Raw genomic sequence first — 13,955 nt, 5'->3', positions numbered from 1 at the left:
CAGTGAATCAACTTAGTGAATTTAATTCCATGATGAGGTTTTTTTATGTAATCTACCTGAACAGTTTCTAAGGTTTTTTTTCATAATTTTATTAGAGTAATATGGTTGTCAACAGAACCAGTTCTTTTGGGAGATGAATTTTATGACAAAGGTTTGATTCACTGATCAATTTTTGTCCCTATCAAATGTTTACCTTGTGTAATTTTTGATATTTTCACATTTTCTTTGATGCTGTAATTTATTCCAGGTTCAATTTTCCTGGGCCATATTTGCAGATCAACATTTGTTAAGAAGACAGGGCATCTAACCTTTACATTTGCATTTCAGTTTAATTTTGTCTTCATTTCACCAAGAGTTCACATTATAAATTGATGAAAACACTGATAATTCGTATTTGTTTCTTGGAGTAAAGATGATTATTAAGGCAAATTGTAGGACCTTGATATGTATAGGTGTTAAAACAGCAGGATTAAGCTGTCTTGTTCCAACCATTTCCCAATAGTATATGGTCTCAAGATCAGGGGCAGGCTAGAAGATTTCTTGAAGTATTTGAGTCTCTGATTTAGAATAAGGAATCAAAAAACATCAGCATCTGGAATTCTGTTGGAATCCTTTCACAAACAAATCATATGAGAACACATTTATAACAAGTTATCTTTTGGTAAAATTGTTTATGTAAAACTTTTAGCTCATGTAAGAAATTATGATCATTCGTGCAGTTAGAAGTATATCACAGCTAACACAGTGCCTTGTGCAAATGACAATTCACCATTCAGGAATCTATAGAAAGCATTTTAATTATACTCTTCAGTAGAATAAATGTAGCTGTCATCTATAACGCATGTGCTAAAAAAAGAATTTTTTTTTAAAATATTTATAGGGGTGACTCATCGTTTGTGAAAGTGAATATCTCTATTTCTTCGGGCTACCTCATTTCTGGTATGTGATAAGTTGATCACTGTCTGTTTCTTTTTAAACTACTCATGGGATTTTGCAAAGAATACATAGTCTATGCTTTTGGTTTATTTATTTGAGAAGTAGCTTGTAGGACTCATACACAGGAAAAAAAAATATCTGCTGTGATGGTAGAGCATGAAACTTTTTTCCTGTTGGCTCTCTGGTTCTCTTTGATGATAGAGCTACAGAGTGGGGCCTCAGTTAGGCCTGGATATATATATATGTGTGTGTGTGTGTGTGTGTGTGTGTATATATATATATATATATATATATATGCGTGTGTGTGTGTATATACACATATATACATATATATATATATACACATATATACATATATATATATATATATATATATTTTTTTTTTTTTTACTAGCAATGGTCCATTTTTGGCTTAAAGAGTCTCTTAGGTGGAATTCCTGGAAAACTCACGAAGCTAAGCATCAAAGTCTCTCACTTGTAACGGCCCTTGAAATGTGTTCCTATGCTCATGGTTTGTAGTGTTTGGGTAAAGATTGCAAAGGGAAACTTTTAGTCATAATCAGTTAAGATAAGAACTCTTCCTACACCATGTTTCCTTCTGTCATATTTCCCCTTGTGTGGGATGGAGTTGGAATAGCCTTTTACATTATGAGACAAAGGGGGAAATTAAGTGACGGTATGCCATTTGAACTCTTTGCAAAGATGTTGTAGACCATCTCAATAAGACAAAAGAAAGAACAGTTCCCTGATTTGGACATTTTATAGAGAGCCCTGTTTTATAATTTTCAAATTTAATAAATAGCTGACAGAGAATCTAAATAAAAATAAGGAGATATGAAACAGAAGTGATACGATGAGTGATGGGACTCAGTAGAAAATTTTCTGCCATCAAGAAGTGAATTGTAAGGAAAAAATTAGATTATTATACCCAAACACATTCATTATGAGGAAGAGATAAATTTTGAATTAAAATAATGAGTAAGCTGTTGAGTTATTTGATGGCCCAATTAAAAGAAGAGTGAATCATGTGAACACATTAGAAAAAGATTTGCTTGTTTGGCACAGAATGTGCTGTCATTGACAAAGATGACACAAAATTTATAATACGTTTGCCTCATGCACTGGTTGATGAGCGTTGTCAGTTCAGAGAGTAATCAGTACCCAAAAAAGTCTTATATGAAGGAAACTTGATAAAGTTTTCTCCAAATAAGATAATAATCTGAAGCACTTATGAATTATGAACTGAAACAAACTTTTTTAAACCAAGCTAAATGAAAAGCGAACTCTCTATGGAAAATATTACAAGGTCATTATCATATAAATTGGTGAACAAAGACTATACAGCCAAAGTATATAGAGAAGATGTATCCAGAGAGGTATATCATGCAGTTAATTACTAATATGATTTGCACATTTGTGCTGTTTATTTTCCCTTTAAAATTTCCCTTTAAAATCTCTAATCTGATTTTTTCTTTTTATACATATTCACATCAGTAATTTTTATTTTTTGTGAAAAAAGCTTCCCATATTATATAAGCTCCAACCCATTAAACCTGAATCCTCCTCTGGTTTCCATCTATGATGGCCATTTCTTCCATGTCTAAATTTCACGTTTAACCATTTGGTAAAGAAAATAATTGCATTTACATTTTTGAGAAGTTTCTGTTTTGTTAAACATTGTTTTGTTAAAGGAAACCATTTTCTGAATCGTGGTGTTTAGGTTCAGGATCTTTTAAAGAGAAATTGCCTTGATGTCTTTCTTTGCATATCTTTTTAATAGTCATAGTTCTTGTTTTGTTTTTTCCTTTTTTTTTAGCTGTTTTGAATTAATATTTAATCACATCCTTTAATTTTTAAAGGTTGTTTGTTGAATTTGTCTTATAAACGAGTTGGTCGTTATGTACCTTTTCTGCAACCAGCTTACCTGTTGGAATTGTTGTAGTAACAAACATCAGTAATTTAAGCTTACTTAAAAGTTGTTTTCATTCAATAGTATTTCCATTTTATTTAACCCCAGAAACAAGTTATTTATTTATACTTTCAACAAATATGTAACCTGTGAATATATTCAGCAAATAAGTATTAACTATATAGGCATTGTGTTAGACTCCCACGCTTGTTCTTCGTCCTGGAGCAGTCACAGTAGAGTGGGGGAAACAGCTGTACGGAAACAGATACTTTACAATAAAGTGGGTATTGGGACTGGTGCAATATGAACAAAGTGGGGTGGGTCAGGGTGGACTGTGACCAGTTGTCAGGAAGACAGAGTTAAATACACTTGAGAAACAGGACAGCTTTCTTCCTATGTGATATCTCACTTATGTTTCCTTCTTTCAGATTTGTTGATTCTCATTTTGTATTGGAAAGTGATTGGTGACAAATATTTTATAATCCATCATTGTACAGCGCTGTATGCATACTCCATTGTACTGGTGAGTGCCAGGATCTGTGGTAGCCTGACAAGTAGACAAGATTGGGAGTAATGACTTACTGGTGAGCAGAAACCTAAACATCCAGTTCCCAGTGTATCAAGACCAACTCCAGATTCATTCAGGGCTCATGCTTGTGATAGGTTATCTTATTCATTAACAAAAATAATTACGTGTGTGTTTGTATTAGTGTGTCTGTTTGGATTCATAAAATTTAAGAAAGGCGGATGACCCCAATTTCACTTAATTTCACTTAATTTTTTCACTTAATTCAATTTCACTTGAATTTTCACTTACAATTTTTACGATTGTGTAGCTGTTGGTATTTGCCCGTCTTTCTAGATGCGTTTATGACTTAACAGCCAGAGCTAGGGATAGATTCTTGTATAACTAGATTCAGTATTTCTTCTCTATTCAATTCCCATACAATTACATGTACATATGTGACTACATTTAAGTAGACCGGAGCAGTGGAGGAGTCTTGCTCAGAGACTTCATCAGACTTCCAAGCCTGAGCTGATAGAGGATACTCACAGCAAATCTCAGGCAGTAATGCATAATAAATTTTAGATCTAAAATTATTTTTCTACATTGCACATTTGTAAATTAGTGATTTTACATTCCTTTTACATTAGATAGGTTTCTTCACAATCAATTATTTTTTAGTCAATCTAGATATACCAACAAGCCCCAAATAGATATTTGGAAATAATAGATATACGTAAACCAGAATAGTATAAATTTTATGTAATAGTTATGGTATACCATTTCATGTTTTCTCCTTTTTAAAACTTAAATATAGCCACTGGCTTTTTTTTTTTTTCTGACTTGGTATTGCTAAAGTCCTTATGTTACCAGATATCTGTGACTATTTGGAGGGCTTTAAAATATTAATGTGTATTAGTATTCTTCTATTTTTCTTTATATTGGCCTGCACAAAGATAGCTGGTGAATCAGATGTCAGTTTGGCATTATTTCTGCAAGAACCAGATATATCAAAATATCTCTCTGTATCACCCACTTGAAGTAATAAATCTAAAAAGTTAATACAAATATTTAAAAAACTATGCTGGTTTTAATGCTATCAATAAGTGCTTATGTATACCCAAAAGGTACCCTTAATCACTTTGTTTTTCTGAAGAAATCTGCTATTTTTAACTGGCATTTCCTACTGTTTGTCTTCTTTTTAGATTTTAATTGATTATAGGTAGTTGTGAAATATAGACTCTTACCTTTTACAGGTCTTAAATATCTGGTGTACAAGAGCTTATTTCCTAAACACTTGGTAAAAGCATGAAAGCTGACTAACAAAACACTGGTTAAATCTGGGAAGAATGTGTGGGTGCCCATGTGAGTTTAATATCATGCTGCAGTGTAGAAGTATGTTCTCTGAACATGAATCACAAATAACCATTGTGCTATGAAAAGAATATAAGCTGGTGAAAGATAACAGGTCACTTATGTGGATTTGTAAATGTGAATACTATGAGCTGCTATTGTGCCTCGGCCACTGAATCACGGGCTTGGCAAACGGCTGGCTGTGCGTGCATTGGCAAGTTGAGTATTTAATTATGTGGGATGGATACTGTTTCCTCTTTGGACTTTTATGCCTTTATTAAAAAAATAAAGTGCATGCTGGATATTAAAAAAAAATTAACTCTTCATTTAGTTAAGTTGATAAGAAAATCAACTGCAGTGTTTTCTAGAGGTGATTGCTTTTTTGATACCTTCCTGTGTTCTATTGTATGAAATGAATGATATGAAGTAAGTCTATCGAATTAAAGTGAATCTATTCATAGGGAAACAAGAAAATTAGAAAATAATAATTGTTCATAGATGTAGTGATCCTGTGTCATTTATAGATTTTACATTTCCTATTTAACTATAATGAATTCCCAGGTCACTTTGTGCTGTTTAAGGCTAACAAAATAACAACAGCTACTACTACTATTATTATTTTATATAAACTTTTATGAAGTTCTTCACTTATATGATGAGAACTGGTATTTGGAAAGTACTTTGACTTGATACGTATGAGACTGTTTAAGCTGTTTGTAGCAGCTTCTTAAAAGATTTTCTGAGGGGCGCCTGGGTGGCGCAGTCGGTTAAGCGTCCGACTTCAGCCAGGTCACGATCTCGCGGTCCGGGAGTTCGAGCCCCGCGTCGGGCTCTGGGCTGGTGGCTCAGAGCCTGGAGCCTGTTTCCGATTCTGTGTCTCCCTCTCTCTCTGCCCCTCCCCCGTTCATGCTCTGTCTCTCTCTGTCCCAAAAATAAATAAACGTTGAAAAAAAAAAAATTTTAAAAAAAAAAGATTTTCTGATTGTAACTAAATAAAACTTAAAGTGGAAAATGGAGGCAAGCTATCCGTAGGTTTTAAACATATGCTGTACTGAATAGTTGAAAAGTAAGATTCTTCTAGATTTAGGTTATGAAATAAGTTGTATGTGGGTTATATAATGTCTTGATCACTAGTTTTGTACCTTTCTTTAGTGTATTTACTGGCATTTTAAGATTCTCTGGGGGGAATAAGTTAGAGCTTAAGGAATCTTCTATATATAAAAAGATAAAAATCCTACAGATTTTCCCCTAAAATTCAGCTTTTCCTCCCTTGGTCAGGATCCTAGTTGTCAGGGAAAATATGACAGGGTAATCTCTTATAAAGGGTGTGAACACATTTATGCTTTAAGATCTCGTTCTAAGGATAAACCACTGTCTTTTGTACTCCCATTGTGATCTCTCTGGTAGGCTTAGTTTTCTTCTGTGTTTCCTATGAATCACCTTCTCTCCCCAAATCACACCTTTAGGTAACAAGTTATATAACACTGGAAAACATTTAAATTCGAAAAGAAAAGCACTCCTGTAACAGACTTTCCCCAACTCTTATGCATTGGTTACACTACCCTGGAATTTAATCATTACACCATTCAGCTGCAATCCAGGAAGAAAATTTGGTTTCAGAGGCTCTCAGTGCCTTTATTTAAGGGTATTTAAGGTGGCAGTGTGAATACCTTGAAGGTGAGAACTTGTTTCTTGTTTAATGTTCTGCCCCAGTGTCCACATTTTAAAAACACTTTGCAAGGAGGTATGTAGGAAGTGGTGCTGAAAAATGAAAGGGTTGTTATGTCAGATATGGTAAAGTTGTAATTAGAATTAGAAAAATATTAGTCTTAGGTTTAGTCTAAAGAATTTCCACAACACCATGCAACAAATGCCATGACTCACTAACAGTTTATCATTAACAGTGTTAAACTGTTTAAATGTTTTAAGATGGTTTGAATAGTGTTGCCTATTCTCAGTTACGCATAAATAATGTATTTCCTTCTTTTCTCCCATTAAGATAGTCTTAAAGAAAAATTTTAAGTAACTATCATGGCTGTTACAACAACATTTTAAAAGTAATAAAATTTCAAAAATTAACATTTCTGTTGACTAGGCAAGTATTAAAATAGCCACCTAATATAGCTTACTAAAGCAAGATTCAGTAGTAAGGTCTGTGTGATTTCTATTTCCCACTAAATTTTCATATGATATAACATGTTAGGGGCACCTGGGTGGTTCATTCAGTTAAGTGTCTAATTCTTGGTTTCAGCTCAGGTCATGATCTCATAATTAGTGGGATCCAGCCCCACTTGGGCTCCACACTAACAGCGAGGATCCTGCTTGGGGTTCTTTCTCTCCCTCTTCTCTGTCCTTCCCCCACATGCACACTCTCAAATAAACTTAAAAACATATTAAATATTGGGGCTCCTGGGTGGCTCAGTCGGTTAATCGTCCAACTTCGGCTCATGTCATGAGCTCACACTCTGTGACTTCGAGCCCCGCGTCGGGTTCTGTGCTGACAGCTCAGAGCCTGGAGCCTGCTTCAGATTCTGTGTTTCCCTCTCTCTCTGCCCCTCCCCTGTTCATGCTTTGTTTTTCTGTCTCAACAATAAATAAAAACATTAAAAAAAAGTTTTTAAGTAAAAAAAAAACATTAAATAGTTAAATCAAAGAAAATATTTTAAAAACTGGAATAACATGTTAACCTTTTTTCCACTGAAATAAAAGATTATCAAAATATTGTCATCTTATACTGTAATGAGCAATAGACTAGCAGAAGTAAGTCTTAAAGTATTTTATTATTATTTATATAGCTTACTTATTCAAATCTGCATACAACTAGAATTATACAGTGAGCTTATAACTCTTTCTACTAATTGAGGGATTTAGTCGTGGTAAAAATGTTAAGTGGCCATTTAAAAAATAATATGTGTTATATATGTATGTGCGTCTATGTAAAGACATGTGATGTACATATGTAGGGGTGAAAAAATGTGTTTGGGTTTTGGAATTTGTTTTAATATTTACTTTTTTAAATGTTTGTTTATTTTTTAAAGAGTGGGGGGATGGGCAGAGAGAGAAGGAGACAAGAGAATCCCAAGCAGGCTTCCTGCCATCAGTGCAGAGCCTGATACAGAGAGAGAGAGAGAGAGAGAGAGAGAGAGAGAGAGAGAGAGATGGGCAGAGAGAGAGAGAGACAGAGAATCCCAAGTAGGCTCCCGCCCTAAGCACAGAGCCTGATGCAGGGCTTGATCTCACAAACCGTGAGATCATGATCTGAGCCAAAATCAAGAGTCAGACACAGAACGGACTGAACCTCCTAGGTGCCCTTAACATTTACTTTTTCTTATAGAATATCTGAAGTGACCATTGCTGATATTTCATGAACATAACAAACCTCCTTAAGGCCTTCCTCCATTTTGTTTCAGGAAGAGTTCAAGGCTACCTCTTCTTTCCTTATACTGTGCTTACCACTTCACTCTTTTCTGTGTGGAAGAGCATCCCCTCAGATTTGCATAGTTGGATCATTTTAGCAGAACTGTCTCCCTTTCTTTCTCTAACCTGGCTTGGCTTTTGAAGCCTGTTTCCTTTCAATACCGGGAAAGGAAATAGTTCATATATTGAACTTATGTGTGAAGATAAAATAGATGTCAGCCAAGATGATTGCCATGTCTACCCAGGTCAATATTTTGTACTTAATTAGATTTCTATTTTATTTTATTATTATTATTTTTTTTACAGTTTATGTGTGGTGAAGCTAGTGATTTTTTTTTCTTAATTAGATTAAAAAAAAACCCAGTCTTATATGATTCTCCTTGTACGATGTGCTAGAACAGTTAAATCCTTGGACACAGAAAATAGGATAGTTACCAGGGGCTGAGTGGAGGGGGTATTGTAAAGTTACTGTTGAATGGAGGAGTTTCGTTTTGGGGATATGAAAAGTTCTAGAGACTTAAACATTTAAAAGTAGTTAAAAGAGTAAATTTTATGTTATGTATATTTTACCACAATAAAAAGTTTTTTTTTTTTAACAAGCTTATCAAATGACTGAAACAAGGTTAGGAAGGGGAACTAATAATATGCTGGATGATGTATTACATTTTTAAAAAGTTTCAAGCTGGAGCAGTAGGCTGAAACAAATAGATGGAACCTAATAATGATAAATGTTAGGTTTTGCGGTTAGGTATGATGATGTATATAGGTGGGGAGGAATGATCTGGAAGTGATAAATGACCACAACTTCAGTTGAGCCAATAGCATGTCACATCTGCTTAAAAAGAAAGCTGTTTTCAAATTTAGACTCTATTAGGGGAGGCACAGCATCCAATTCAAACAAAAATTACAGTTTTCCTTGTTAGACCACACCCAAGCTCATTATCTGGAGCCCTTGACCTTGAATATACCGGGGGTAGGGGAATGGGCTGCCAGATGACAGAGCAGAGATTAGAATAGGAAGCTATTGTCCTGAGACAAACAATTGAAGGACCCAGAGAGGTCAGCCCACAAAAGATAAGTTGTAGGACATGATGGTTTGGAAAGGTCCTGGGGAATGTGAGAGGATTATTAAGTAGAAGAGAATGGACTAATTCTGGATTAATTCAGGTGTTAGAACTAGGACCTTTGGGGACAGTAAAAGTGAGGCAGGTGAGACTTCTGTTTTACAGAAGAGACACCATTGAATAAAAAGAAAATTATAACAATGGCCTTTTAAAGTAGTTCTTCCTACCATAAGATATCTTCAATCAGATAGATACGAAAATAGATATAATAAGTAGAAACTTTGAGTAGGAGTTTGCACTAAAAAATCTTTGAAGTTTTATTTTAATGATGAAATTCTGTGATTCAGCTGTTTTGTTAAAATGATTTGATTTGGTTCTAATGCTCGGGGGGTAGGTAGTGGGCAAGTAAGAATAAGCTAAGCTATGTCACCAGGTTCCTAAGTAACCCTGGAAGGAAGGGGTGAAAGCAGCTGGCCTGCCAAACCATTTGTTTCTTGGGAGAAAGGGAGGGGAAGAAAGGAGGGCCGGTGACTCTAGTCTAACCTTGTCAGCAGGACCTTTGGGTAGACAGAGTACTGACACTTGCTGGGAGAAGAGACCTTAACTGTGGAATGCCTTTAGGATGTCCCTGGTTAAAGACAACCCACGGTAAAGAGAACAGAGGAATGTGAGGCCTGCCTTCTTGGAGAATGTCATGTGCACTGTACAGCTTTTGGAGAGTATAGAATGGACATGTTTTATAAGTTAAACTCTCACTGCTGTGTGGGAAACTTGGCGAACCTCGCTTAGTAGAGTGTTCATACCTTCTGGGCCGGAGTTGCCTGTTCAGCACAGGGAGGACCTGACTTACCAGCTGCCTTTGATATCCCACACCTCTCTCTGTGTCCTCTGAATCATTTGATGGCCTGTGTCCTTGGAACATTTACTAAAAACTCAGTACCGGGAAAGATCATGGTTTCACATGAGTCTGATTTGGCAATCATCTGATCCTGTGTGTTCACTCAGACCTTCGATTGTCTTGTAAATAAATGATCAAAAACCTTTAATGATTAAAGTTTAGCAAAAAGTTATTAAATATAGGATGGGTTTTGTTCCCAAATGTCACTTTTAGATTGGTGGAACTCTGAAAGGGTTTCCATGGAAATGTGTTAAGGCTCCGGGTCCGTGCAATAACCTATAAAACACCTCACTATTGCTCCCATGGAACACAGTCACATTTTTACACGAGTGTCCGGTGTGGAATGCTCAGAATTTCTCTCCAGCCCTATGGTGGGAAAGGGTGGCCACCCCACTCCCACCCATTGATGGCAGCACAGTATGTAGCACCACGCCAACAGAAGTAGGTCCGTCATACTTTTAGTTCTCTTTCTCCCTTCCCTTTGAAGGCCCTGACCCTAGCTACTCTCAGCTGTTAGAAAATTAAATTTCCCATGGTAAGAAAATCCAGATTTTCATAATCACTGGCCAAAAGGAGAATTTTCTTTTAAGCTCCGGAAGGGATCAGACAAATCCTGTTTTGTTTTCCCTCACAGAATCACGTAGAGGCCAAGGCAAGTATGAGTTTTACTACAGGCAGAGAGCTCCTTAAAGGTAGATGGCAGAGGTGGAAAAGCCATATTGACCAGAAGTGAATTGTGAGTTTTGTCATAATTTGCTAACAGTAAAGTATCAAAATTTGTAATTTATTTGTCTAAAACTATTAGATTTGAGCCTGTCCCTTTAATCGCATCTATCTCATTTGTATTTCAGTAGGTTTTCTTGAGTAGGAGAGAAAGGGATACGGTGGTGAGGAATCACACATAACCTAAAGCTTATCTCATGGTTGCCATGTCCCACCTAATGCTGTCACAGGTGTACTGGATTAAACAGGTGATGAGTCATTGATATACAGGAGCAGAAAATATAGAAGCAAGACTGAAGCATAGTCCTCCACCCCTGTGTGGTTTTGAACGAAGGAGTTCTGGGGGTACAGGGGACAAGGCATATGATGGAACCTGTGCAATTCCGTTAGGTAGCTAAGATTTGAGCGTAAGAAACTATCAAAAAATTCAAGGAACACATCGCCCACTGATAAATCGGTAATGCCATTACAATTTAGGGAACGGAAAGATGACTGTGTTAACTTCTGTTAATTTTTTTAGTCTGAACATGGATATATGTAAAAAAAAATCTGAGACTGTTGAAATATAGGGCTTAGTAAGTCCAATGTTGTCTAGGTCTGATTCTTCAGAGATAACTACTGACCATACTTGATGTATATTCTTGTAGTGAATATGAGTTGTGCATAAATTTTACTATATATATTTGTGCTTTTTTGAATTTTCTAAAAGAGCTTTTGAGGTAGATGGGACTTAACCTCATTCTCAAAAAAAAAATGTTTAGATTAGCAGGAAAAAGTGGGGAAGACTTCCTAGGTCAGAAGACATGAGGAAAATCCCTGAAGAGAAGAAGTCAGACCTTCGGAGGTGATAGTAAGGACTAGAGTGTCAGGGTGGATCTGTGTGTGCTTGGTAGTGGTTGTACGTTTGGATGAATAAGATGGAGTCACTTGATGGAGTCAACATCCCAGATCACCAGACTTGCATTTTCACTTTTCACAGAGTTGTTGTAGTCCCATTAGCCAAAAAACCCCCCAAAAAACAAAAAACAAAAAAAACTTGATACAACTGGCATACTAGAAAGATAAGACTGATGGTGATATGTAGAAAGAAAATGCTACATGGGGGGAGGAAATGTTGTAGGAGGTTATTGGAATAATATGAGTGATTATGAAGGAATTTAATTTTAGGGGTTATGGTGGTGGTCATGTTAATGAAGGGAAAAAAAAATCTAAAAGCCATTTTGTAGTCAACAGAGCAGGGTGACTAATTTGGATTTCACAGAATGAAGGGAAAGAAGAGGGCAAAAGGATCCAGAGCACTAAAGGGATGTGATACCATGGAAGGACATGGGAGACTGTTTGGGCAGAAAGATACTTTGAGATGCTGTGAGACCTTGTGGCAGTAGCACAGCTGTCCCAGGGGCAAGGGGCCCATATGCATTAGAAGTAAGGTTTGTCTTGTGGGGGCAGGGGCAGGAACCAGAAGAAGGATGATCCTCTAAAAGAGGCAGAGGAGAACTTCAGAGAGGTAGAAAGAGAACAACAAAAGTATACATTTGGGAAGACCGTGATTAAGGCCCCTTATAGCAACACTGTGAATTGAAAAAGGGCACTGGGGAGGCTCATTTGGTTAAGTGACCCACTCTTGATTCCGGCTCAGGTCCTGATATCGCAGTTCATGAGATAGAGTCCTGCATCCGGCTCTGCGCTGACAGTGTAGAGCCTACTTGGGATTCTCTCTTCCTCTCCCTCTGCCCCTTATCTCTCTCTCTCTTTCTCTTTCTCTCTCTCTCTCTCTCTCTCTCTCTCAAAAATAAATAAACATTTAAAAAAGCTATGAAAAATGTATAGGCAGAGGCCATTTGAAGAAATTAGACAGGTCATTAATTTTTATTTGAGGATTAGAAAATATTGACAAGCAAAAAGAAAAAATAATTCCCAAATCCCACAACCCAGAGATGACTATATTTACTTAATTACCATTTACATTTAGGTATTTCCACTTTTTTCCAATGGGTGTATGCATAAGTCAAAAATAGCATTCTGTGTTTGATTATATATGACAAAAATGGGCTCAAAATTTAAAATTTATTTTACACATTGAAGTATTGCATACAACAAAATAACTGTCAATCTTATGTCAGAAAGCAAGAAGCCTATCAAAGACTAATGGGGTTATGTCTAAAGGACATAAGAACTAACATGAAAGCTCTCTCATTGGCTAAAAATGTGACATTTTGATCAATTAGAATAACTATTGTAGCCATTGAAAACCATTGACTCATGAGTTCTTAATAATATTAAAAAAAAAAAGTGGGACAATTCTTGCATGGGATCTCTCATGTGGGTGCTGTTAAGTAGCATTTGGGACTGGAGTCCTCTAAAGGCTCAACTGGGTTGAAAGAGGCTCATTCCAGTGTCTGGCAATTGGTGCTGGCTCTCTGCTGGGACCTCAGCAGGGCTGTCGCCTACAGTGCCTGTTTGTGGCCCCTCCTGCGGCCCCCCTGCAAAGCTTCTCATGACTGAACTTCAGAAGACCCAGGATGTTACTTCCACTGCATTCTGGTGGTCACGTGAGTTTTCTAGGGCAGCCTAGATTCAAGGGGAGGAAAATAAGACCCCACCTCTTCATATGAGGAGCACTGTGCACATCTAGGAAGGGAAGGAAGTGATGGCAGCCATCTTTGGAGACTGTCACCGTCTTATTTGTCAATGTTGGATGACATTATCTTCTTGTTACGATAAGCATTGAACTCTCACATCTCTCTTTCCTTTCCCTTCTTCCTTTCAGTGTTGTTAAAGGAATTTTAGTTTCTAAGTTCCTCTGAAAACTTCCATTTCTGGTTCTGTAGCACCTCTTGATACTTTTTAAGGTGAGGGTATTAGTGCTCCTATGCTACTTTTTGTGTCTCTAACCACTACTTCACTTCTCAGTTTGTCATTTGTACTTGGTGGGGGGGTGGGTTGTATTGTCAAGATTTTGAACCAAGTTTTCCTTTACATCTGTTTGATCCTACACAGAGAAAACCAATATGAAAATTATGACAATCAATTATGACAATCATATTAAAATAGTGGACTGCACAAACAAGATTACATTTCCTGTCTAATTTTTGTTTAGAGTTTCCAATGCTTCCCTTTTTTCTTGCAACATGTTCTTGGCCTTTATCA

General features: G+C 36.5%; 1 protein-coding gene across 1 annotated transcript in view; it reads left to right on the top strand.

The window, feature by feature from the left end:
• The window catches only part of TLCD4 (TLC domain containing 4), a 69,212-nt gene that overhangs the window by 26,411 nt on the left and 28,846 nt on the right, over positions 1 to 13,955 (top strand). The window contains exons 4-5 of the mRNA XM_047085906.1: positions 881 to 939; positions 3,274 to 3,368. Of these exons, the coding sequence (XP_046941862.1) occupies positions 881 to 939; positions 3,274 to 3,368 (154 nt within the window). The remainder of the gene's footprint in view (positions 1 to 880; positions 940 to 3,273; positions 3,369 to 13,955) is intronic.

This window comes from Lynx rufus, unplaced genomic scaffold, assembly GCF_022079265.1.
Source record: "Lynx rufus isolate CCGP_SWC_20201006 ecotype Redwood Valley unplaced genomic scaffold, mLynRuf1.p SCAF_2, whole genome shotgun sequence".
Taxonomy (NCBI): Eukaryota; Metazoa; Chordata; class Mammalia; order Carnivora; family Felidae; genus Lynx; species Lynx rufus.
Note: the sequence above shows the minus strand (reverse complement) of the source record. Positions and strands in the feature narration are given on the sequence as shown.